Genomic DNA, 24,612 nt, shown 5'->3' with positions numbered 1-24,612 from the left:
TCACTAAATAAAATGTCACAGACTTTCAAGCAATTAATTTGACATTATATACTGTCTGGGATAGACACATGACATTTTAACAGCTAGAGTTGGTTTTAAGTTGAAGCGATAAATGTGTTGTTGAGGCCAGGACAAGCAAAATTAGGGACTAGTCTCATCTTTCCTTAAAAAACACAAATAAGCTATGAAAACCTGAATTGAATATATGGAAAACAAACACTTCATGCCGAATGTAATTGATACAGTGATTGTGACAACAGATAAATATAAAAACAAGGGAAGCAGTCATCCTGAAATGTGTACAGCTTCAACTCCTGTAAATTACCAACAGTTACTTTTAATATGTACTAATATCCTAACCTTGTACTTAGTTTGACTTTTAAATCTGGCATAAACTATGTAAATGGCATTGCTTGATAAAACACCAGTTAAACCTGTCTCATATAGACACATCCCACAATCGTGTTATTGGGTATTTTCCAGGTTAAATTACAGTAATCAAAATAACTTTTAAAAAAGGAAAATGCAACCGATAAGTGCTCATTGAAAATCCCACGGAGTGATCAAAATGTGTCAAAAACAATCGTTCAGATGTGTCAAATTGCCAATATGGTTTTGCACTCCATCTACTGTATGTCTATGGCTAACTCAGCACAACATTGTACACTGAGATATATTAGAACCGATTCCTGCTACATTAGGACCGCACAATCATGGTCTCAGTGTGAATAAGAAATAAGAACTATTGCTTGTGTCAAAGAGGTTGAGGCAGCAGCGCTGGGCCTCCGTCCAGTCTGTTCAGATAGTACCGGTTCATCAAATCTGACACCAACAGGCTGATTGAACAGCTTCTATCCCCAAGCAATACGACTGATAAATAGCTAACAAAATAGCTACACGAACTGAGTTTACCTTGTATCTATATTGACCTTTAATTTCAATATTTGCACTCTCAATGCACACTCACAGGGCCTACACACTCACTCCATAATTTTCTCACTCACAGATAATATGCACATACATTTATACTGACTCTACACACCCGCACACCCACAAGCTGCTGCTACTCTGTTAATCTTATATCCTGATGCCTAGTCCCCTAACCCCTATACAAATCGACCTCCATCCCTCCAGTATCCCTGCACATGTAAATATGGTATTGGATCAGACTTTTAAAAATATTTCCTGTATATAGTATGCTTACTTAATTGTGTACTTCATATTTCCTATTCTTGTTTTTTTCTAGTAGTACATTGTTATTGATTATTGCATTGAGGGGTTTTGAGTTTGCAAGAAAGGCATTTCACTGTACTTGTGCATGTGACATTAAAACTTGAAAATGTTCCAGAATGTTCTGCTTTCGCCGACAGTTATACTTAAAGGGTAAGACAATTAGTGAAAACCAGAAACCAAGGACTAAGGGCCAAGTGCCTACACAGCACTGTATGTTTGCAGAGCTGATACAACAGAAGCTAGCAGAGCTGATACAGAACCGGTTCAACTAGATCTGATCCTAACCATGACAACAGAGAAGAGACTGATCAGAAAATCAGTTGTTGTGGGAGCAAAGAGTTCACATTGCTGTGTATCTGACCCGGTTTTGAACTTGAATTGTGACATTCAATTTTATAAGTGCCAAACACTATAGGTAAATCAACTCCACACAACTGTCAATATGTAGGACTTGGCATTGAAGACATAACATGAAGTGACATAGGTAGGTAACAACTGAGTCCCAACAGACAAGAATGACTTCAGCTAATTACAGATGCAGAGCTAGGGACATGTTTACGAGATGCAAGATCATTCCTTCTTGAGCCGGAAGCCCTTCAAAGGCAACAACACCTGCTATAAACCACCATGTAATACTATTGCTGTATCTTGGTGTTCCATTTTCGTCTGGTTCCTTTCTATCTATGCAGTGGCTGCAAACTTCCACAAAGCTTCTCGCTCAAACTCCTCCATCGCCTCCTCCAGGACTTCATCATCCTGCCCATCAACCTCCAAAATGTCTGCCATGTCCTCTAAAATGTCCGCCACATCTTCAGCGAAGTCACTGAAGAGAACTTTGTCATGGACGAACACACCGTCTTGAAAAAACATGTCGACCAACTTCTGGATCTCGGCCTTGCTGTCCGGAGTAGCCCTCTCCAGCTTGCTCAGGTAGCCGTCTAACAACTCCTCGAATTCAGACAGTTCAACAGGAAAGAGCCCTTCCTGGCTAGCGCAGTCCTCCACACCGCTACAGCCCGCCAGGGAGCGAACGTTGCGTCCAAGTTTCTCCTCCTGGTGCTTCCAGAAGCTGGTGTGGTCATACTGATGGGGCTGGTGGTGGTGATGTTGCTGCTGATGGTTGGAGTGATGGTTGGAGTCTTTCTTGTAGTCTTTCCTGGACTGCCAGGGCCTCTCCTGCTTTCTTTTATCCCTGTCCATCCTGCGCTCGTTCTTCTTTCTCTCCCACTCATCCTGGGATTTCCTCCAGGCCTCTTTATGAGAGTTTTGTTTGTTTGCCTTCCAGTCCCTCTCCTTCCTCTTGTCTTTCTCTTTCCATCCGCCCTCATTCTTGTCTTTGCCGTGTTTCCAGTCCTTCTCTCCCTTCCACTCCTTTTTCCAGTGGTCTTTGCCGTTGTCCTTGGCTTTCTTCTCGTCCCTCTTGTTCCCGCTCTCCCTTGGCTTCTTCTTGCCCTCAATCCTGTTCCCCATCTTCTCCACCTGCTCACTGAGTCTCTTCTGGATCTCAGCCAGGTTCTCCCTCACCATCTTCTGGTACCCTCCATCCTTCTTATACCCCCCATCCTTCTTCATCCCCTCCAGTCTCTTCCTGCTTTCCTCCAACAGCACCTTCTGCCTCTGAAGCTCTTCCTTCACCCTGGCCCCCTCTCTCGGATCCCTCCTCCTTTTGGGCTCTGCTGTGGTGCTACTCTGGCTGCTAATCCCAGGTTGGCCAGTAGGGGGTGGAGTTGGGCTTGAGGGTGGTGGGGGTGTTTCCTGGTTGGCTGAGGTAGACATATCAGAACAAATCAGTGAGTTACAGCATTCAGCTACCAAACCAGAGAATTATGTTACATACATGTTGAAGAAGAGATTCACAACAGTATTTAAACCTCCACTGAACCATACAGTTCACTTTGATCAGGGTTGGGGTAAATTCAAATTGAAGGCAGTCAATTTAGGAATTGATTTAATAAAATAATAGAACAACTTTTGAAATAAATAGCTTCTAGTTTACAGTTCATTGAGAAGTAGTTTACTTCCTGAATGAGCTGCCTTATTCGAATTAACCGAAATACTGACTTCTATTTATACATTATCAAACAAATGATGGATATTATCAATGGAAGAAAGACTAATGAAAATACTGTACCTTCTGTGAGTTGGGACAGTTCGGTCACTCTAGCCCTCAGCGTCTCCAGCTCCTCCTTCAGGCCAGGAAGGGATGACAGCTCTTCTTTCATCTTAGTATTTTTTTGCTCCAGATCTCCTTTTCTGTTGTCATTACCCGTTGCTGATCCTGCATTTAGTGCTGAGTCAAGTTCCTCTTTATGGGCCTGTAACAGAGAGGGGAAAACGTTGCTTTATTCTTAGGAAGGTAGGACATAATAATAAAGATTGTAAAAATATTTCTTAAATGTAAAATAATTAGGCCGTGGCTGCAGATCCAACTTTTTCGGGATCTTTTAGTCCAAAGATCCTGAGCTTTCCGAAGCATCAGCGCATGTGTGGATCACGTTCTGCGCCTGTGTAGATTCTCTACTTTACGCACAGAGAACAAGCTACTCAGGCGAATGGTGCTCGTTTAATAAAGTTAGATCAAAACTGAATCAATGTCAGCAAGACCACAATGATCACAGTATTCAAGGGTGAGAAAGGATTAGCGCTTCGGCGAGTGAGTGAGAATTAGCTATCATAAAAGCTAACTGCATTTCTTATTTTTCTACAGACCTACAGTCATCCAGATCAGGGAACAAACCTGTTGGTACAGCACATCTTAGTCATAGAGCCTCAAAGTCTTTGTATCGGCACTACAGGCGCATAGGCACTTGACTAAAGAGTTTATTTCCAATATAAAAACACTGAAGGCATTGCAGTCTGTATTGCATTCATGATCTTGAATGGTCATTTGTCAGCTCTCTCAACTGGTCTCATCTCAGTTTTCAAATCATTAACACATTTACAGTTGTGTTACACCTCAAGTCCTCTGCGCTGCAGGACGAAACAGAACTCCCTGCTGCAATGACGTCTGCAGATGATTACTAGATACAGAGCCTGTAGAAAGTCTACACCAAATGTAACTTTTGAAAAATGTTGTTGCATTACGAAGTGAGACTGAAATAGATTTAATTGTAATTTTGTCAAGTTCCTCTTTGTGGGCCTGTAACAGAGAGGGGAAAACCTTGCTTTATTCTTAGGAAGGTAGGACAATAATAAATAAGGATAAGGAAAATATTTCTTGAATGTAAAATTGTTAGGCTGTGGCTGTGGATACGACTTCTTCGTGATCTTTTAGTCCTAAGATCAGGAGCTTCCTGGAGCTTCCCAAAGCCTCCACGTATGTATGGATCACGTTCATATTCTCTATTTTACGCGCAGAGAACAGGCTACTCAGGCGAATGGTGCTCGTTTAATAAAGTTAGATCAAAACTGAATCAATGTGTGCAAGAGCACATAATGATCACAGCATTCTACAAAACAGAACCAAATATAATAGTAATGATTCATTCTGTTATGTGGAATACTGATCATTATCACATTTTAGTCATTTAGCAGACGCTCTTATCCAGAGCGACTTACAGTTAGTGAGTGCATACATTTTTCATAGTTTGATATTGCAAACATTGATTCAGCTTTGATCCAACTTTATTAAATGAGCACCATTCGCCTGAGTAGCCTGTTCTCTGCCCGTAAAGTAGAGAATATACACATGCACATAACATGATCCGCATACGAGCAGAAGCGTCGGGAAGCTCAGGATCTTCTAGTCCAGCGGACTGAAGATCCCGAAAAAGTCAGATCCACAGCCACTCCTAAATAATTATATGGTTCATGGGCTCACCTGGAGTTGTGTTTCTAACTGGGAGATTTGCTGATTTTCTTGTGTCAGTTTATCCAAAAGCTCCTTCATCTCCTGAGGATCATTTAGCCAGTCCTGTCCAGCAGAATACAAATCACAGACAATCCACAACACAGCATTATATATACAGAACCAGTCAAAAGTTTGGACACATGTACTCATTCAAGAGTTTTTCTTTACTTTTACATTGTAGAATAATAGTGAAGACATCAAAACTATGAAATAACACATATGGAATCATGTAGTAACCAAACATTTTTAAAGAAATCAAAATATATTTTATATTTGAGATTCTTCAAAGTAGCCACCCTTTGCCTTGAAGACAGCTTTGATGAAAGTTTGGGGTCACTTAAAAATGTCCTTGTTTTTCGAAAGAAAAGCAATTTTCTTGTCCATTAAAATAATATCAAATTGATCAGAAATACAGTGTAGACATTGTTAATGTTGTAAATGGCTATTGTAGCTGGAAATGGCTGATTTTTAATGGAATATCTACATAGGCGTACAGAGGCCCATTATCAGCAACCATCAGTCCTGTGTTCCAATGGCACGTTGTGTTTGCTAATCCAAGTTCATCATTTTAAAAGGCTAATTGATCATTAGAAAATGCAATTATGTTTGCACAGCTGAAAACTGTTGTGCTGATTAAAGAAGCAATAAAACTGGCCTTCTTGAGCCTAGTTGAGTATCTGGAGCATCAGCAATTGTGGGATCGATTACAGGCTCAAAATGGCCAGAAACAAATAACTTTCTTCTGAAACTCGTCAAATGAAAATATGCTGGAGGAGTGCTTGATGCCATCTGTCAAGCATGGTGGAGGCAATGTGATGGTCTGGGGGTGCTTTGGTGGTGGTAAAGTGAGAGATTTGTACAGGGTAAAATGGATCTTGAAGAAGGAAGGCTATCACTCCATTTTGCAACGCCATGCCATACCCTGTGGACGGCGCTTGATTGGAGCCAATTTCCTCCTACAACAGGACAATGACCCAAAGCACAGTTCCAAACTATGCAATAACTATTTAGGGAAGAAGCAGTCAGCTAGTATTCTGTCTATAATGGAGTGGCCAGCACAGTCATCGGATCTCAACCCTATTGAGCTGTTGTGGGAGCAGCTTGACCGTATGGTACGTAAGAAGTGCCCATCAAGCCAATCCAACTTGCGGGAGGTGCTTCAGGAAGCATGGGGTGAAATCTCTTCAGATTACCTCAAAAATTGACAACTAGAATGCCAAAAGGTATGCAAGGCTGTAATTGCTACAAATGGAGGATTCTTTGACGAAAGCAAAGTTGGAAGGACACAATTATTATTTCAATTAAAAATCATTATTTCTAACCTTGTCAATGCCTACATTTCCTATTCATTTTGCTATATTTCCTATTCAAACTCATTTCATGTATGTTTTCATGGAAAACAAGGACATTTCTAAGTGACCACAAACTTTTGAACGGTAGTGTACAGTCGTGGTCAAAGGTTTTGAGAATGACACAAATATTAATTTTCACAAAATCTGCTGCCTCAGTTTTTATGATGGCAATTTGCATATACTCCAGAATGTTATGAAGAGTGATCAGATGAATTGCAATTAATTGCAAAGTGTGCTCCTAATCTCAGCTCGTTCCCTGTATAAAAGACACCTGGGAGCCAGAAATCTTTCTGATTGAGAGGGGGTCAAATACTTATTTCCCACATTAAAATGCAAATCAATTTATAACATTTTTGACATGCGTTTTTCTGGATTTTTGTTGTTGTTATTCTGTCTCTCACTGTTCAAATAAACCTACCATTAAAATTATAGACTGATCATTTCTTTGTCAGTGGGCAAACGTACAAAATCAGCAGGGGATCAAATACTTTTTTCCCCCTCACTGTACCTGCAAGGAAACACGTGCCGTCATCATTGCTTTGCACAAAAAGGGCTTCACAGGCAAGGATATTGCTGCTAGTAAGATTGCACCTAAATCAACCATTTATCGGATCATTAAGAACTTCAAAGAGAGAGGTTCAATTGTTGTGAAGGCTAAGGTGTATGTAAACTTCCGACTTCAACTGTAAACATTGCAAAGCAAACATTTTGTGCATATCTTATAAAACATTTGTCTAACAAGGAAGATGTTAATTACTGATTAAAGGGTCAATCGGCCATTGGTACATAAATTTTTTGACTTTTAAAGTAATTATATACACCCATCGATTATTAAAAATATAATTTATAAAATGCCTCATGAGCTTAGTTCAACTGTCGTACCCCAACAGAACCCAAAATATAAGCTTGTTACACTCGGTTTGAAAGCAATGTAAATTGTAAACACTGTACAGCCTCAAAAAATTGTTCAAATTATCATTTGGATCTCATGGATAGTCAGTCCTTGCGTCCATAGCTCTGTGTATGAATTTGAGACTTACATTCCTCCAGCCCCATCCCTCAACTGTTTACCAAAACCATGGCGGAGCGAGTGCTTTGTTGTTTTAACAGCAGATTGCCCCATTAATATCATTCCATTACACATTTTTCTCTAAGTTCGTCCAGTTCCTTTAACTTTCATCCCAATAAAACATTGTTGAAAGTGACGATGACCGAGAAGGTAGGATAGAGCAACAGACCTGGTTTTGTTCTGTCCCGCTCAGCTCATCTGAGTCATCTGTCAAAAAAGAAAACAATACATCAAACCACATTTTCCAAACATATTTAACATATATTAAACACACCTGCATATATTTTATCATCCAAAATGCAAAGCCAATTTTGAACTACTCCACGAGAGCATAAAATTGTTGGGAAGTTATTTGGTCAATGGCACAGTCTCTGACCATTCGCATGCCTGACCATTCGCATGCCTGACCAAACATCAAAACAATTTTCATTTGTCACATGCACCAAATACAGCAGGTGTAGACCTTACGGTGAAATGCTTACTTTCAAGACCTTAACCAACAATGCAGTTAAGAAAATATGAATTAAATAAACTAAAGTAAAAACATGAAAGAGCAACAATAAAATAACGAGGCTATATACAGGGGGTACCAGTACCGAAACAATGTGCGGGGGTACAGGTTAGTCGAGGTAATATGTACAGTTGAAGTCGGAAGTTTACATACACCTTAGCCAAATACATTTAAACTCAGTTTTACACAATTCCTGACATTTAATCCTTGTAAATACTCCCTGTCTTAGGTCAGTTAGGATCACCACTTTATTTTAAGAATGTGAAAAGTCAGAATAATAGTAGAGAGAATGATTTATTACAGCTTTTATTTAGTTCATCACATTCCCAGTGGGTCAGAAGTTTATATACATTAGTATTTGGTAGCATTGCCTTTAAATTGTTTAACTTTGGTAAAACGTGTTGGGTAGCCTTCCACAAGCTTCCCACAATAAGTTGGGTGAATTTTGGCCCATTCCTCCTGACAGAGCTGGTGTAACTGAGTCAGGTTTGTAGGCCTTCTTGCTCACACACGCTTTTTCAGTTCTGCCCACACATTTTCTATAGGATTGAGGTCAGGGCTTTGTGATGGCCACTCCAATACCTTGACTGTTGTCCTTAAGCCATTTTGCCACAACTTTGGAAGTATGCTTGGGGTCATTGTCCATTTGGAAGACCCATTTGCGACCAAGCTTTAACTTCCTGACTGATGTCTTGAGATGTTGCTTCAATATATCCACATAAATTTCCTTCCTCATAATGCCATCTAAAAAAGTATTTAGTCAGCCACCAATTGTGCAAGTTCTCCCACTTAAAAAGATGAGAGGCCTGTAATTTTCATCATAGGTAAACGTCAACTATGACAGACAAATTGAGAAAAAAATTATCCTGAAAATCACATTGTAGGATTTTTAATGAATTTATTTGCAAATTATGGTGGAAAATAAGTATTTGGTCACCTACAAACAAGCAAGATTTCTGGCTCTCACAGACCTGTAACTTCTTCTTTAAGAGGCTCCTCTGTCCTCCACTCGTTACCAGTATTAATGGCACCTGTTTGAACTTGTTATCAGTATAAAAGACACCTGTACACAACCTCAAACAGTCACACTCCAAACTCCACTATGGCCAAGACCAAAGAGCTGTCAAAGGACACCAGAAACAAAATTGTAGACCTGCACCAGGCTGGGAAGACTGAATCTGCAATAGGTAAGCAGCTTGGTTTGAAGAAATCAACTGTGGGAGCAATTATTAGGAAATGGAAGACATACAAGACCACTGATAATCTCCCTCGATCTGGGGCTCCACGCAGATCTCACCCCGTGGGGTCAAAATGATCACAAGAACGGTGAGCAAAAATCCCAGAACCACACAGGGGGACCTAGTGAATGACCTGCAGAGAGCTGGGACCAAAGTAACAAAGCCTACCATCAGTAACACACTACGCCGCCAGTGACTCAAATCCTGCAGTGCCAGACGTGTCCCCCTGCTTAAGCCAGTACATGTCCAGGCCCGTCTAAAGTTTGCTAGAGTGCATTTGGATGATCCAGAAGAGGATTTGGAGAATGTCATATGGTCAGATGAAACCAAAATATAACTTTTTGGTAAAAACTCAACTCGTCGTGTTTGGAGGACAAAGAATGCTGAGTTGCATCCAAAGAACACCATACCTACTGTGAAGCATGGGGGTGGAAACATCATGCTTTGGGGCTGTTTTTCTGCAAAGGGACCAGGATGACTGATCCGTGTAAAGGAAAGAATGAATGGGGCCATGTATCGTGAGATTTTGAGTGAAAACCTCCTTCCATCAGCAAGGGCATTGAAGATGAAACGTGGCTGGGTCTTTCAGCATGACAATGATCCCAAACACACTGCCCGGGCAACGAAGGAGTGGCTTCGTAAGAAGCATTTCAAGGTCCTGGAGTGGCCTAGCCAGTCTTCAGATCAACCCCATAGAAAATCTTTGGAGGGAGTTGAAAGTCTGTGTTGCCCAGCGACAGCCCCAAAACATCACTGCTCTAGAGGAGATCTGCATGGAGGAATGGGCCAAAATACCAGCAACAGTGTGTGAAAACCTTGTGAAGACTTACAGAAAACGTTTGACCTGTGTCATTGCCAACAAAGGGTATATAACAAAGTATTGAGAAACTTTTGTTATTGACCAAATACTTATTTTCCACCATAATTTGCAAATAAATTCATAAAAAATCCTACAATGTGATTTTCTGGAGAAAAAAATTCTAATTTTGTCTGTCATAGTTGACGTGTACCTATGATGAAAATTACAGGCCTCTCATCTTTTTTTCCCCCCCCACTGTATGTAGCAGGGTCTATAGACAATCACGGATTACAAAGGGAAAACCATCAACGTCTCGGACACCGACGTCTTGCTCCCGGACAAGCTAAACACCTTCTTCGCCCACTTTGAGGATAACACAGTGCCACTGACACGGCCCGCTCCCAAGGACTGTGGGCTCTTGTGGCCGATGTGAGTAAGACATAAGCGTGTTAACCCTCGCAATGCTGCCGGCCCAGACGGCATCCCTAGCTGCGTCCTCAGAGCATGCGCAGACCAGCTGGCTGGAATGTTTACGGACATATTCAATCTCTCCCTATCCCAATCTGCTGTCCCCACTTGCTTCAAGATGTCCATCATTGTTCCTGTATCCAAGAAAGCAAAGGTAACTGAACTAAATGACTTTCGCCCTGTAGCACTCACTTCTCATCATGAAGTGCTTTGAGAGGCTAGTTAAGGATCATATCACCTCCACCTTACCTGACACCCTAGACCCACTCCTGTACCCCCTGTTCACCCATGCCTGCGTGGTTTTTGCTGCTCTGACATGTACTGTCAACTGTGGGACCTTATATAGACAGGTGTGTGCCTTTCCAAATCATGTCCAATCAATTGAATTTACTACAGATGGACTCCAATCAAGTTGTAGAAACATCTCAAGGATGATCAATGGAAACAGGATGCACCTGAGCTCGATTTCGAGTCTCATAGCAAAGGGTCTGAATACTTATGTAAATAAGGTATTTCTTTTCTTATTTTGTTTTGGCAAACATTTCTAAAAATCTGTTTTCGCTTTGTCATTATGGGTTATTGTGTGTAGATTGAGGGAAAAATGCATTTAATCCATTTCAGAATAAGGCTGTAACTTAACAAAATGTGGAAAAAGTCAAGGGGTCTGAATACTTTCCGAATTCACTGTATATACAGCTATAGTTATATAGATTTTATCATAAGAATGAAAATGAGGCATTGTTGAGCCAGTGTGCATTACAAACTGTCCAAAATTACACTAGCAAAACCTAGTTCAGGCTGAACTCACCGGAGAGGAAGAGGGACCCTAGACAGAGCAGGACCAGGGCACCCACAATGCATGTGCTCATAGAGAAGCCCTTCTCCTCTTTCCTCTCTGTCATTTTTAACTCCACCTCCTCATCTTCCGATGTCATTTTTGGTGCCACATCTCTCCTCCTCAGACCACCTCCTTCCTCAGAACTCGTGTCAGCTATTCCAAAGTCAAAGCTACTGGGAGATTCTAGCAGAGGAACAGAGAAGAGTAGAAAGAGCGATGATAAGCAGAGAGAAATAAAATCATGCACTAAAGCTATTGAAACTTTTATGCAAAAGTATTAGATGGTAGAATGCTCTGAATGTAGATTTATCTTGTATGTAATTCTAACGCAAATTTTGTTTTTGTAACGGTTTGTTGAGTTGGGGTGTGTTAACATGGGTGTTAACACTAGAACCGCCATAGTCCAACGGCCACTGACGTTTGAATTTGGATGAGCTGGAGTCGGATGGAGGATTGGATATTGAGCCCAAAATGTACTATGGCGATGACAATTTGGGGTCTTCATCTGATGTTGACTCTCTTTCACATTTCTGTTTTACATTATTTATCAAACGTTGGTGCTTATGTTTATGGTAAATTATTTGTCTGGATTGGATTCTATTACTCATTGAGTTTACAAATAAAATGGCTAAAATGTATTCGATTGTAGTGTCTTTATTGCAAGAAAAATGAAAAAGTGGCTTTGTAGAATAATACATTTTACATTTAAATTTTAGTCATTTAGCAGACACTCTTATCCAGAGCGACTTACAGTTAGTGAGTGCATACATTTTTCATATGCATTTTTCAATACAAAACATAGTACGTGCATTTTATGTACTTCAAAATATACAATTTACAAATATTCAAAATAAACTAAATATTCTTAAGACATGATTACATTCAATCAATCAAATTATTATTATTATTATTATTATTTTGTAAGATGGTATTTATTTAGGTTGATTACAACACAGTAGGTGAATCTGATGCGTAGGCTAAAGGGGACGCCAGACAACATTCTCTAGCAGGTACTTGTAGGCTGAGAATCCCAGTTGTTCTAGTGTTAATTGTATGTCATCTCACAAAATGTTTACTGACTTCCAACCTAGTGCACAAATCCATACCTTCTTCCTTTGGTATATCAGTCACTTTTTCAGGCAATTCTGTCTCCTCCTTTCCTAGTGCTGGCTCTTCTGCTGCCTCCACTGAACCCATGGTCTCTGGAGGGGGACTATCAGGACCTGGGCTTTCTGGAGCAGCATGGGGTTCTGGGGCTGGGCTTAGAGGCCCCTCGGAGCTCTCTGGGAGGGGGCCAATATTAGTGACAGTGTCAGATGGGGGGCCCGTTGGGATGAGAGTCTCTGTGTGAACGCTCATGTCAGGTTCGGCACTAGTTTCTAGGGCAAGACTCTCAGGTACAGGGCCTGTATCAGTGCAGGTATCAAGGGTGGAGTTCTCAGGGACAGGGCTTAACTCAGGCTCAACCTCTGAGGGGGGTGGTTCCGTGAAGGGAGCATTCAGTGGCACAACCAGGTTGACATGAGTGACAAAGGGCATGGCAGCGAGTTGCTCATTGTCAGTGGGGGAGCTGGTTACCATATCATGGATTATGGGGGGTTCAGGTTGACTCGCCAGGTCAGGGTCAAGGGGCGCATGGCTAGATGGGGATGGGCTTAACAGGGTAGGGCTGGAGGGGACAGGGCCCTCGCAGGTATCAAGAGCAGTTTCCTGGCAAATCTGGGAATCAGAAGAGAATAAAAGCACAAATTTGAATAGTAAATTGGTAATAATGAGTTATAACCATAGACATAATTTGCCATACACTACAGTTCAAAAGTTTAGGGTCACTTAGAAATGTCCTTGTTTTCAAAAGAAAAGCAATTTTTTGTCCATTAAAATAAATCTAATTGATCAGACATTGCTAATGTTGTAAATGGCTATTGTAGCTGGAAACGGCTGATTTTTAATGGAATATCTACATAGGCGTGCAGAGGCCCATTATCAGCAACCATCAGTCCTGTGTTCCAATGGCACGTTGAGTTTGCTAATCCAAGTTCATCATTTTAAAAGGCTAATTGATCGTTAGAAAACATTTTTGCAATTATGTTTGCACAGCTGAAAACGGTTGTGCTGATTAAAGCAGCAATAAAAATGGCCTTCTTGAGTCCTCAACTGGCAGCTTCATTAAATAGTACCCGCAAAACACCAGTCTCAACGTCAACATTGAAGAGGCGACTCCGGGATGCTGACCTTCTAGGCAGAGTTGCAAAGAAAAAGCCATATCTCAGACTCCCCATCTTAATCTTTTATTTTTATTGGTCAGTCTGAGATATTACTTTTTCTATGCAACTCTGGACTCTAGAAGGTCAGCATCCCAGAGTCGCCTCTTCAATGTTGATGTTGAGACCGGTGTTTTGCGGGTACTATTTAATGAAGCTGCCAGTTGAGGACCTGTGATGCGTCTGTTTCTCAAACTAGACACTAATGTAATGTATTTGTCCTCTTGCTCAGTTGTGCACCGGGGCCTCCAACTCCTCTTTCTATTCTGGTTAGAGCCAATTTGCGCTGTTCTGTGAAGGTAGTAGTACACAGCGTTGTACGAGATCTTCAGTTTCTTGGCAATTTCTCGCATGGAATAGCCTTCATTTCTCAGAACAAGAATAGACTGACGAGTTTCAGAAGAAAGTTATTTGTTTCTGGCCATTTTGAGCCTGTAATCGAACCCACAATTGCTGATGCTCCAGATACTCAACTAGTCTCAAGAAGGCCAGTTTTATTGCTTCTTTAATCAGCACAACAGTTTTCAGCTGTGCTAACATAATTGCAAAAGGGTTTTCTAATGATCAATTAGTATTTTAAAATGATAAACTTGGATTAGCAAACACAACATGCCATTGGAACACAGGACTGATGGTTGCTGATAATGGGCCTCTGTACGCTTATGTAGATATTCCATAAAAATACAAATAAATTATGCTGTTTCCCGCTACAATAGCCATTTAAAACATTAACAATGTCTACACTGTATTTCTGATCAATTTGATGTTATTTTAAATGGACAAAAAAATTGCTTTTCTTTCAAAAACAAGGACATTTCTAAGTGACCCCAAACATTTGAACGGTAGTGTACAGTGAGGGAAAAAAGTATGATCTCCTGCTGATTTTGTACGTTTGCCCACTGACAAAGAAATGATCAGTCTATAATTTTAATGGTAGGTTTATTTGAACAGAGAGAGACAGAATAACAACAAAAAAATCAAGAAAAACATGTCAAAAATGTTATAAATTGATTTGCATTTTAAATTAGGGAAATAAGTATTTGACCTCCTCTCAATCAGAAAGATTTCTGGCTCCCAGGTGTCTTTTATACAGGTAATGAGCTGAGATTAGGAGCACACTCTTAAAGGGAGTGCTCCTAATCTCAGCTTGTTACCTGTATAAAAGACACCTGTCCACAGAAGAAATCAATCAGATTCCAAACTCTCCACCATGGTCAAGACCAAAGAGCTCTCCAAGGATGTCAGGGACAAGATTGTAGACCTACACAAGGCTGGAATGGGCTACAAGACCATCGCCAAGTAGCTTGGTGAGAAGGTGACAACAGTTGGTGCGATTATTCGCAAATGGAAGAAACACAAAAGAACTGTCAATCTCCCTCGGCCTGGGGCTCCATGCAAGATCTCACCTCGTGGAGTTGCAATGATCATGAGAACGGTGAGGATTCAGCCCAGAACTACACGGGAGGATCTTGTCAATGATCAAGGCAGCTGGGACCATAGTCACCAAGAAAACAATTGGTAACACACTACGCCGTGAAGGACTGATATCCTGCAGCGCCCGCAAGGTCCCCCTGCTCAAGAAAGCACATATACAGGGCCGTCTGAAGTTTGCCAATGAACATCTGAATGATTCAGAGGAGAACTGGGTGAAAGTGTTGTGGTCAGATGAGTCCAAAATCAAGCTCTTTGGCATCAACTCAACTCGCCGTGTTTGGAGGAGGAATGCTGCCTACCATCCCCACTGTTAAACATGGAAGTGGAAACATTATGCTTTGGGGGTGTTTTTCTGCTAAGGGGACAGGACAACTTCACCGCATCAAAGGGACCATGGACAGGGCCATGTACCGTCAAATCTTGGGTGAGAACCATCCTTCCCTCAGCCAGGGCATTGAAAATGGGTCATGGATGGGTATTCCAGCATGACAATGACCCAAAACACACGGCCAAGGCAACAAAGGAGTGGCTCAAGAAGAAGCACATTAAGGTCCTGGAGTGGCCTAGCCAGTCTCCAGACCTTAATCCCATAGAAAATCTGTGGAGGGAGCTGAAGGTTTGAGTTGCCAAAAGTCATTAAGGTTTCGAGGCTGACTTGGAGAAGATCTGCAAAGAGGAGTGGAACAAAATCCCTCCTGAGATGTGTACAAACCTGGTGGCCAACTACAAGAAACGTCTGACCTCTGTGATTGCCAACAAGGGTTTTGCCACCAAGTACTAAGTCATGTTTTGCAGAGGGGTCAAATACTTATTTCCCTCATTAAAATGCAAATTAATTTATAACATATTTGACATGCGTTTTTCTGGATTACTTTGTTGTTATTCTGTCTCACTGTTCAAATAAACCTACCATTAAAATTATAGACTGATCATGTCTTTGTCAGTGGGCAAACGTACAAAATCAGCAGGGGATCAAATACTTTTTTCTCACTGTATAACATAACAAAACAGACATCATTTTGAATTTTGTGTTATGAAAGATTATGCTGTGAGAATGATACCCTCAATAAGCAGTGTGTTCATCAGGGACTCACAGTACAGACCTGTTGGCCCTCCTCTGACAGAACTGTTTCTACTGGAGTCTCTGGGTCACTCATCTTAGACTCCACAGTGGCCCCTGGAACAGCATCAACAAAACATGAATAACATTACATGAATAACAAATTAATTACATCCACCCACACAACTTCATTATGCAACATCCATACATTAGGACACTAACAGAATAGGGAAACAGTATCAGTGTAAGATAGAGCTTAGGTACCTGTGACTTCCTCTGACAGACTAGGGACATCACAAAGACTCTCAGTCCCATCATCCACTGGACCCACGCTCTCAGCAGCTTCCTGAAATGTAGAGGCCATTAGGGTTATTATGATCTCATTATAGAGGGCATAGGGTTCTCATGATCAACTCAACCTATTCACCTCACCATTCATTCATTCACACTGCCACAGACACAAAATGTGGGTAAAGTGGAAATGTAATATAAAACTCACAGCATTGAATACTAATCTGACATCCAATGCTGTGTTTAGGTGATCAGCCTATTCTTTTGTTATCACAGTTGGCAAGGTGTTGGCACCAGACCTCGATTTCAAATACTTTGAGCATTTGCTTGAGTCTGCCTGGAGCAGGGTTGCCATATCCGCGGTTCCCCCGCAAATTGGCCTACTTTGAAAAACAATGTTGCGGGTGAAAATGTATTGGTCGCAGGTTGCTGGGCTACTTTCTAAGTTGCACCGCAGCCGCCATGGCATTTCTCTTTAAAGAAAATATATATATTTCACTGTGACCTGGTGCTGCTGACTATCAGGCAGGCTGTTGCTGAGTAAGTGAGTGGTGGGGAGTACTGGAGGGCAGTGGCGGCTCCTGAAAAAATTCTCAGGAGGGGCAATTTTTCTGATGATTTAGGTGACCTACACACATTTAAAAAAAGATATGTCCAGCAACAACATGAAGACAGGGGCAGCATATAAGTCAATACCAGAAGCATTTATTGACTGATCTCAAAAGTGTTGGCTTACCAGGGTTGGTGGAGCCCTCAGTTTCATCTTTGCCTCGCAAAGCTAACTCAAACACTCCGCAAAACTTCACACACTGGATTAGCCGGCTGAGGATGTGGCGGTTCTTGCTAATGTCGTAGTAAATATATTTGTTATAGTGAATATGGAATATGATATGTTGAGTAAAATGTTGTGCTAAGATCTATTTAGGTCAGGAGCTGGTTATAAGTTCTGTTCCTATCCAATAACAATGGACAAAAGGGTCCTATCTTGTCAGCCTTGTCAGCAGGTGGCCAAGGACAACACCCACGCCATAGGCCTCTCAGTTCTTCCAACTCACGAGTTCTTGCTCTGAGGACACACACACACACACAAACACACACACACACACATCATCACTGTTAAACACACACACACACACACACATCATCACTGTTAAACACACACACACACACACACACACAAAAATCCCCTCTCTTAGGCTGAACATTTGAAGACAGAGAACCCGACTCAGAGCCAATGCAACAGTGACAGTAGCCTGCAGGGGACCTCGCCCAACTCATCAGGACCAATCAGAAGATCAGAACTACTAGATTGAACCTACTTCATTTATTGCATAAAATGTCTGCACACAATGTTTCGGGGCTCTCTTCAGATAATAATAATAATAATAATAATAATAATAATAATAATATGCCATTTAGCAGACGCTTTTATCCAAAGCGACTTACAGTCATGCGTGCATACATTTTTGTGTATGGGTGGTCCCGGGGATCGAACCCACTACCTTGGCGTTACAAGCACCATGCTCTACCAGCTGAGCTACAGAAAGTGGATACTCATGGATGCGCATTGCAATTGTAAAATGTCAACACAATTGGAGACACCACGTCATTTTTGGAGACATGTTATTGACAGTAAACTATTGTAGATGCAACTGCTAACTAAATAAAACATTTTAGCTGGCTAGCTAATCATCTTAGCTAAATGTGGGGCAAACAATTCAGTTATTTACCGTTAATTTGAGGGATTGGGGTGAAAGAAATCGAGTTACATAGTGATACTTTACGATATACTGTATTGACAATATCGCAATATTTTAGCGCTAGTTGGCTGTACCTGCACCAAAACACCATTATTGTTCCTTCATAGCTTGTTCTCAATCTTTTCACATTGGGAGCAAATTTGTTTTCAGCACTTTTATTTCCATGACTGATCAAAACTCGTTCTCATGGCTTTCTGATCCCTCTGCAACAGACATATGGTGCGCAATAAAATCACAGTATCGAATCGCAATACGTATATAATCATGAGACTCGCAATGCTGATGCATATATCTTATCGTGAGGTTCCTGGCAATTCCCAGCCCAAGTTCATTTGCCACAACAAATCTCTTCGCTAGCAAACGCGATGTCTTCTCCAAAACGGCAATGTGTCTCCAGCAATGTTTACTTTTTTGACGTTCTATGGCATCTCCACTTTCCAAGCATATATGACCACATGTAATATTTTGGTAAGTGATGCAAATAGTGAACTATGTAGGGCCAGGATGTAAAATATATGTAGCTGCAGCAATTTCTCTTATCTGATATGGTAAGTAATGGGGCTTAATTTATAGCTCCCTAAGAGTTTGACGAACGGGTCCGTGAACGCGATTCCAGATATATTTACCTCTGAATAAACTGCCTTTATTACACCATATCCACATCCAGTAAACTTGTGATTATCAACACTAACCTCATCGTTGTGGCGGCGGACAGCTAGCCTGTATCCCTCGTCATCCAGTTGAGTGAGTGGCAATGTCTTTTTCGTTCGTACCAATTTTTGGAAAATCCTCGGGTGTAGGACTTTCCGCCTTTAGTAGAAACCTGTTGAATTATTAAATTTGGTCTGGGAGGTCCTAATTGTTTCGTTGCCAATTTATCTTCATTTGTTCGCCGAATCGCCGACAAAAAGGAACTTCTTTCAAACAATCCACTCTTTTCTCAGTTACGTTCATGGTTACGTAACGTATGACGAAAGCGCGTAAGTGCAAGCCCACAGACACCCATTGAGATTGTATTGAAGGCTCTGAAATTTAAAAAAATAGATTTTACATGGGAGTCTATTACAGACTTCTGGGCGATTTTCAACCTGACTGAAATCGCCCCAAAAGGGGGAGCCATTTGAAGCACGACTTTAGCCTGATTCGACATTTAGTGGCAGTGTGGCACTGTGGCAGATCAGACGTATAGATTACAACACTGATAACTACTGTTGCCGTGATATAATTGATTAGAAAAAAAATCCCTTCCTTTTCCCGTTTGGCAGTGCGTCGCCCATATCGCCCTATTGAACAGGCCGCCCCTGCTGGAGGGGTGTGTGTGTGTGAGATGGGGGGGGCTGTGTGTGAGAGAGCGCTGCAGCAGGCAGCTGAGTCCACTATTGGCTGAGTCGCGGGAGTGGAGACAGAGCAGCACGCATGCACGTCGTATCAACTTTTTACCAATTGCAGGCCATTTAGGATTGTCATTATTATTTTTACCAACCCTTTTTCCATAAAACATTAACAAGCTAGAACTGATGCGCATCAAGAAATAACAGCGACAAACGACATTGGGCGCATAAGATACATTTACTCAGAGGTGGTTTAAATTCCATTCGAATGTCGACTTTGCTTATGGAAAATCGTATCAAGCGAAATGTTTTACCCATGCTCAGTTCTTGGGTCTCGAGGGCTGGAAATTTGAAATGGAAGGGTGGGGGGGATTGTTACGCAACAGGACAGTTAACATGAGCTGCCTGCTAATTATCTATAGGCTGTTTCAACTTGTCAATTTGTAATTATTTTCTAACAAGATGTATTTTCTACCAACAGTTTGAATTGAGGTGTGTTCCGCCTCATTAATTCACATAGAAGTAGCTCATTTCAGCGTTGCAGACAACTTATGTTTGAGGCTTACTGAGCCGGACAAACTTCTCTCTTCGAGGAGAGCCCAAGCAGATCAAGTATGCAGACATTTGCGCAGTCTTGCACAAATTGGCACATTTTCTGGCTGGCGCTCGCATTGCCTTCCTTGTTGTTTACCTTACAAATAATAAACTTTGGACATGTGTGTGTTCGTATCAAAGTAAGTGCCTTATTTTCTGTAGATCGTGTTGTCGTTTCTACTCTAGCATACAGTAGAATTTGGTATTTTATTAGGATCACCATTAGCTGTTGCAAAAGCAGCAGCTACTCTTCCTGGGGTCCACACAAAACATGGCATAATACAGAACATTAATAGACAAGAACAGCTCAAGGACAGAACTACATACATTTTTTTTTTAAAGACACACGTAGCCTACATATCAATACATACACACAAACTATCAAGGTATGTATGTATGTACATACGTACGTATGTATGTAGCATAATATATTTACAGTTTTATTCACGTTTTCAAGTACTGGTGACAAATAATGCATTCCGATTATTGCATAGATTGTAATGGATGTGTGCAAAATACTTTTTTGAAGGTTGTACTGATTATAATGAGCTAATGCTAAGCTATTTGCCAGCTGTGTGGCGCCATGTTTGTTGACATTATACAATGCATTCTGGGTGTCACGTAAACATCGGTCAGACCAAAGATGTTAAAATGAGGTGAAGGGTAAACTTCTGGAAGTGAATGAACGTAGACGACACACCTCCTTCAACATGCATACTGCAAACAGACCAGACTCATCTTGTCTCCTCTTATTATCTTTGGTTGACGCGAAAAAACAAACATGGCGGCGCGAACAAACTACCCATCGTCGGATTACTTTCGAATTCTAGAAAGTGTTGATATCTTCATTACCCCAAAATGACAAAGCGAAAACAGGTTTAGACATTTTCGCAAATTTATTCAAAATAAAACAGAAATACCTTATTTACATAAGTATTCAGAACTACATACATTTTTTTTTAAAGACACACGTAGCCTACATATCAATACATACACACAAACTATCTAGGTAGGTATGTATGTACATACGTACGTATGTATGTAGCATAATATATTTACAGTTTTATTCACGTTTTCAAGTACTGCTATGAGACTCGAAATTGAGCTCAGGTGCATCCTGTTTCCATTGATCATCCTTGATGTTTCTACAACTTGATTGGAGTCCACCTGTGGTGAATTCAATTGATTGGACATGATTTGGAAAGGCACACACCTGTCTATATAAGGTCCCACAGTTGACAGCGCATGTAAGAGCAAAGACCAAGCCATGAGGTCGAAGGAATTGTCCGTAGAGCGCCGAGACAGGATCTGGGAAAGGGTACCAAAAAATGTCTGCAGCATTGAATGTCCCCAAGAACACAGTGGCCTCCATCATTCTTAAAAATGGAAGAGGTTTGGAAGCACCAAGACTCTTCCTAGAGCTGGCCACCCGGCCAAACTGAGCAATCGGGGGAGAAGGGCCTTGGTCAGGGAGGTGACAAAGAAACCGATGATCACTCTGACAGAGCTTCAGAGTTCCTCTGTGGAGGTGGGAAAACCTTCCTGAAGGACAACCATCTCTACAGCACTCCACCAATCTGGCTTTGTTTGAGTGGCCAGACGGAAGCCACTCCTCAGTAAAAGGCACATGACAGCCCGCTTGGAGTTTGGTCTCTGGAGAGACCTGAAAATAGCTGTGCAGCGACGCTCTCCATCCAACCTGACAGAGCTTGAGAGGATCTGCAGAGAAGAATGGGAGAAACTCCCCAAATACAGGTATGCCAAGCTTGTAGCATCATACCCAAGAAGACTCGAGGCTGTAATCGCTGCCAAAGGTGCTTCAACAAAGTACTGTGGAAAGGGTCTGAATAATTATGTAAATGTGATATTTCAGTTTTATTTTGAATAAAATGTGCAAATATTCCTAAACCTGTTTTTGCTTTGTCATTATGGGGTATTGTGTGTAGATTGAGGGGGGAAAAAACTATTAAATCAATTTTAGAATAAAATGTGGAAAAAGTGAAGGGATCTGAATACTTTCCGAATGCACTGTAGTTATGCACATGCGCAAAAGGGATTTATTTCAAATTATAAACCGAATCTCTAAAGTCGTTACAAGTTCTGTCAATAGTCTTAATTGGCTCAATAACGTTATGGAAAAGGGGTTTATTGGATAAATGTGGCAACTCCTCTCTTGCAGTGTAAAGAAATGTTGTCCTAGCTCTCAGGCCTTTTGGGTGGATTTTGATTGGTCATTGGGCTAGAAATTTTAGCTAGACCTGGCAAGGAGTGTCAGATGGGCGGGGTTTGCAGTTTTGGGACATTAGTTTTGATTTATTAAGCCAGGCAAGCTAAAACCGGCACAAAGTATTTTTAATAGATTTAAGTATTTGAAACCCTGGTTTGGTTGGTACAGGGTGTATATCTTACCTCTGGGAACAGCATGGTCCAACTGTTGGTCGAGGATCCACTGCGGCTGCTGCCTGTGCTGCTGCTGTTGTCAGACATCGCCCCCTTGATGCTCAGCACAGCAACTACAACTTATTCTGCAGAGGACAGAGATTCACTGACTCATGTAACAAATGTCATTATGAATTACCCAATAACTCGTGGTTTTACAATGTCTGCAGTTTCTACATATAGGCCAATAGGACTGTGGCCTACTTGCACTGTGTTTTCTTATTATGCATTTTAAGAAATTCAATTCATATAGGCCTAAAAGGATCTCAGTAGAGAAAAAATATCACGATACAGTATATTACCACAGTATTGGAAAAGTGCTTTTCAAACCAACATATCAGAAATTGTATTACACCACATTGTCACAATTGTTGGCCTACATTGAAGAATCTGACATTAAGAGAACTGTCTGAGAAATAGACTGCATAGTCTACCTTAAAACTCCAGTTGCAATAATTGTAATATGTTTCCGACGCAAAAGCCTATAGGCCCTATAAAGTAAGATGAGTAGCAAAAATGTAGCCTTGGACATTGATAAGTGGCAATCATTGTTAACGAATCGCGATAAGGGGGGTGGCTATTTTAAAAACAGACGGATCCTTATTTGTATGATCTCTTTGCGTATACTTCAGACACGCCACTATGGGTTTCTTCACCGTACCCACACCAAAAACCGATTTAATGCGTCGCTTAGTTATGTATAGAGGCATGTCATCGTGGAATGGTCTGGCACCAGAGGTTACTCATGCAAAAAGCAAATGTAGCTTTAAAAAACTAATTAAAAACATATTGTATCACAGCGCCTCTCCACTTTCTAAATATCTAATTTAACTGTACGGTATATAAGAACATGTATATTGTGTGTAAATAGTATGTTTGTCTCTTGGTGTCTTTCATATATATATATATATATATATATATATATATATACCATTTTATTTAATGTAATATAGTGTTCTTGTCTATTACTGTTCTGTACTTTGTCATGTATTTGTACCTTTTATGCGGACCCCAGGAAGAGTAGCTGCTGCATGTGCAGTAGCTAATGGGGATCCTAATAACAAACTACTCATTATTGCTTGATTAGGGCCTCACACTGTAGCCTAAATTGCATCCATCGTATCTGTGCCGTTCAGATATTAGCAAAAATTGTCAGATCCAGTTGGCACTTAGGCTGGAGGCTAGTTGTTAGCTTAGTAGCTAACACAACCAGAGCTTTGGATTAGTCTTTGACAAAACCAGGACGACATGTTCTCTTTTTAGCCAGAGGCTTACATTTCAGTTGTGTAAATTGTCCCCGTTTGCTCCAGCGAGAGGTGAAGTAAGACTAGAAGTCATGACACCAAACTCACTGGAAACAAATGTTTGTAGACACATGCAGCCTACTTTGCTCAGCCTACTTTGCTCAGCTTCCCATGGTAAACAAAGAAGGCTGCATGCAATCGCTCTCACAGTTAAGCGCTCTCTCATCTGCTTCCAATAGCCAGGCGTTGACCACACAAAATACTTCTTCCAAAGTAATATTAGACATGTAAATAGCATGTTCTTACCCCGCTTACTTCACTTCAATTTCACCGTTTTAGCTCGGATAGTCCTTGTATTATTTTACAGACTGCGTTCCTGTCGTGAACATCGGAAATTTGGGAATTCCAAGCTGCGTCACTCCAATGCTGCACACGGTCTTTTCCAATGGGATGTCAATATGGCCGTTTGCATCACCGCCCTCAAACAGAACAGCCAACCAGAGTGAAGTGTTGTGTCAGGAAAACGGCTTGATTGACGCGCGCAGGTGAAAGTGGCAGGTAATGGATACAGACCCCTTCTTTCACGGATGATAAGATGATTGCATGTGCACATTATATACGGGAGGGGAGGCATCTTCAACCAGCCGTACATTGACATGTTTGTACTGAGCTATATTTGTCGGGACTTCCCGCCTGACTATCCCACTTCAACCCTGTTACATGAGATTGCCCATCTGTTTCACTATTGCCTCCTACTTTCGTCAGATTCTAAAATAAACTGTACAGTTTTGTCTCTGTCTGTGTTGGACACCTGTAGGCTTATTGTAATTTATTTTGTTG

The 24,612-nt window shown here is 41.1% G+C and overlaps 1 protein-coding gene across 2 annotated transcripts; it reads right to left on the bottom strand.

Annotated features, from left to right (window-relative positions):
- Positions 1–913: 913 nt before the first annotated feature.
- On the bottom strand, positions 914–24,294 carry LOC121571399 (pre-B-cell leukemia transcription factor-interacting protein 1). 2 transcript variants are annotated; one of them, XM_041882818.1, is made up of 10 exons: positions 24,079–24,294; positions 22,499–22,614; positions 16,378–16,459; positions 16,148–16,230; positions 12,465–13,077; positions 11,329–11,541; positions 7,674–7,711; positions 5,054–5,146; positions 3,365–3,548; positions 914–2,996 (listed from the first exon to the last, which is right to left on the bottom strand). In XM_041882818.1, exons 2-10 carry the CDS (start codon positions 22,574–22,576, stop codon positions 1,915–1,917), a joined length of 2,466 nt encoding a protein of 821 aa, XP_041738752.1. In that variant the 5' UTR covers positions 22,577–22,614; positions 24,079–24,294; the 3' UTR covers positions 914–1,914. The 2 variants fall into 2 exon arrangements, with proteins under 2 accessions (XP_041738752.1, XP_041738753.1); XM_041882819.2 differs by having other exon boundaries at positions 16,157–16,230.
- Between the last annotated feature and the right edge of the window lie 318 nt (positions 24,295–24,612).

This window comes from Coregonus clupeaformis, chromosome 8 (assembly GCF_020615455.1).
Source record: "Coregonus clupeaformis isolate EN_2021a chromosome 8, ASM2061545v1, whole genome shotgun sequence".
Taxonomy (NCBI): Eukaryota; Metazoa; Chordata; class Actinopteri; order Salmoniformes; family Salmonidae; genus Coregonus; species Coregonus clupeaformis.
The sequence above is the reverse complement of the archived record's forward strand: the minus strand, read 5'-3'. Positions and strand labels throughout refer to the sequence as shown.

Coding starts and splice junctions, on each gene's coding strand:
- LOC121571399 (XM_041882818.1), bottom strand. CDS start 22,576: ATGTCTGACAACAGCAGCAGCACAGGCAGCAGCCGCAGTGGATCCTCG. Junction 16,460..22,498: donor GGACCATGCTGTTCCCAGAG/GTAAGATATACA, acceptor TCTACATTTCAG/GAAGCTGCTGAGAGCGTGGG. Junction 13,078..16,147: donor AGGGCCAACAGGTCTGTACT/GTGAGTCCCTGA, acceptor TCTGATTCCCAG/ATTTGCCAGGAAACTGCTCT.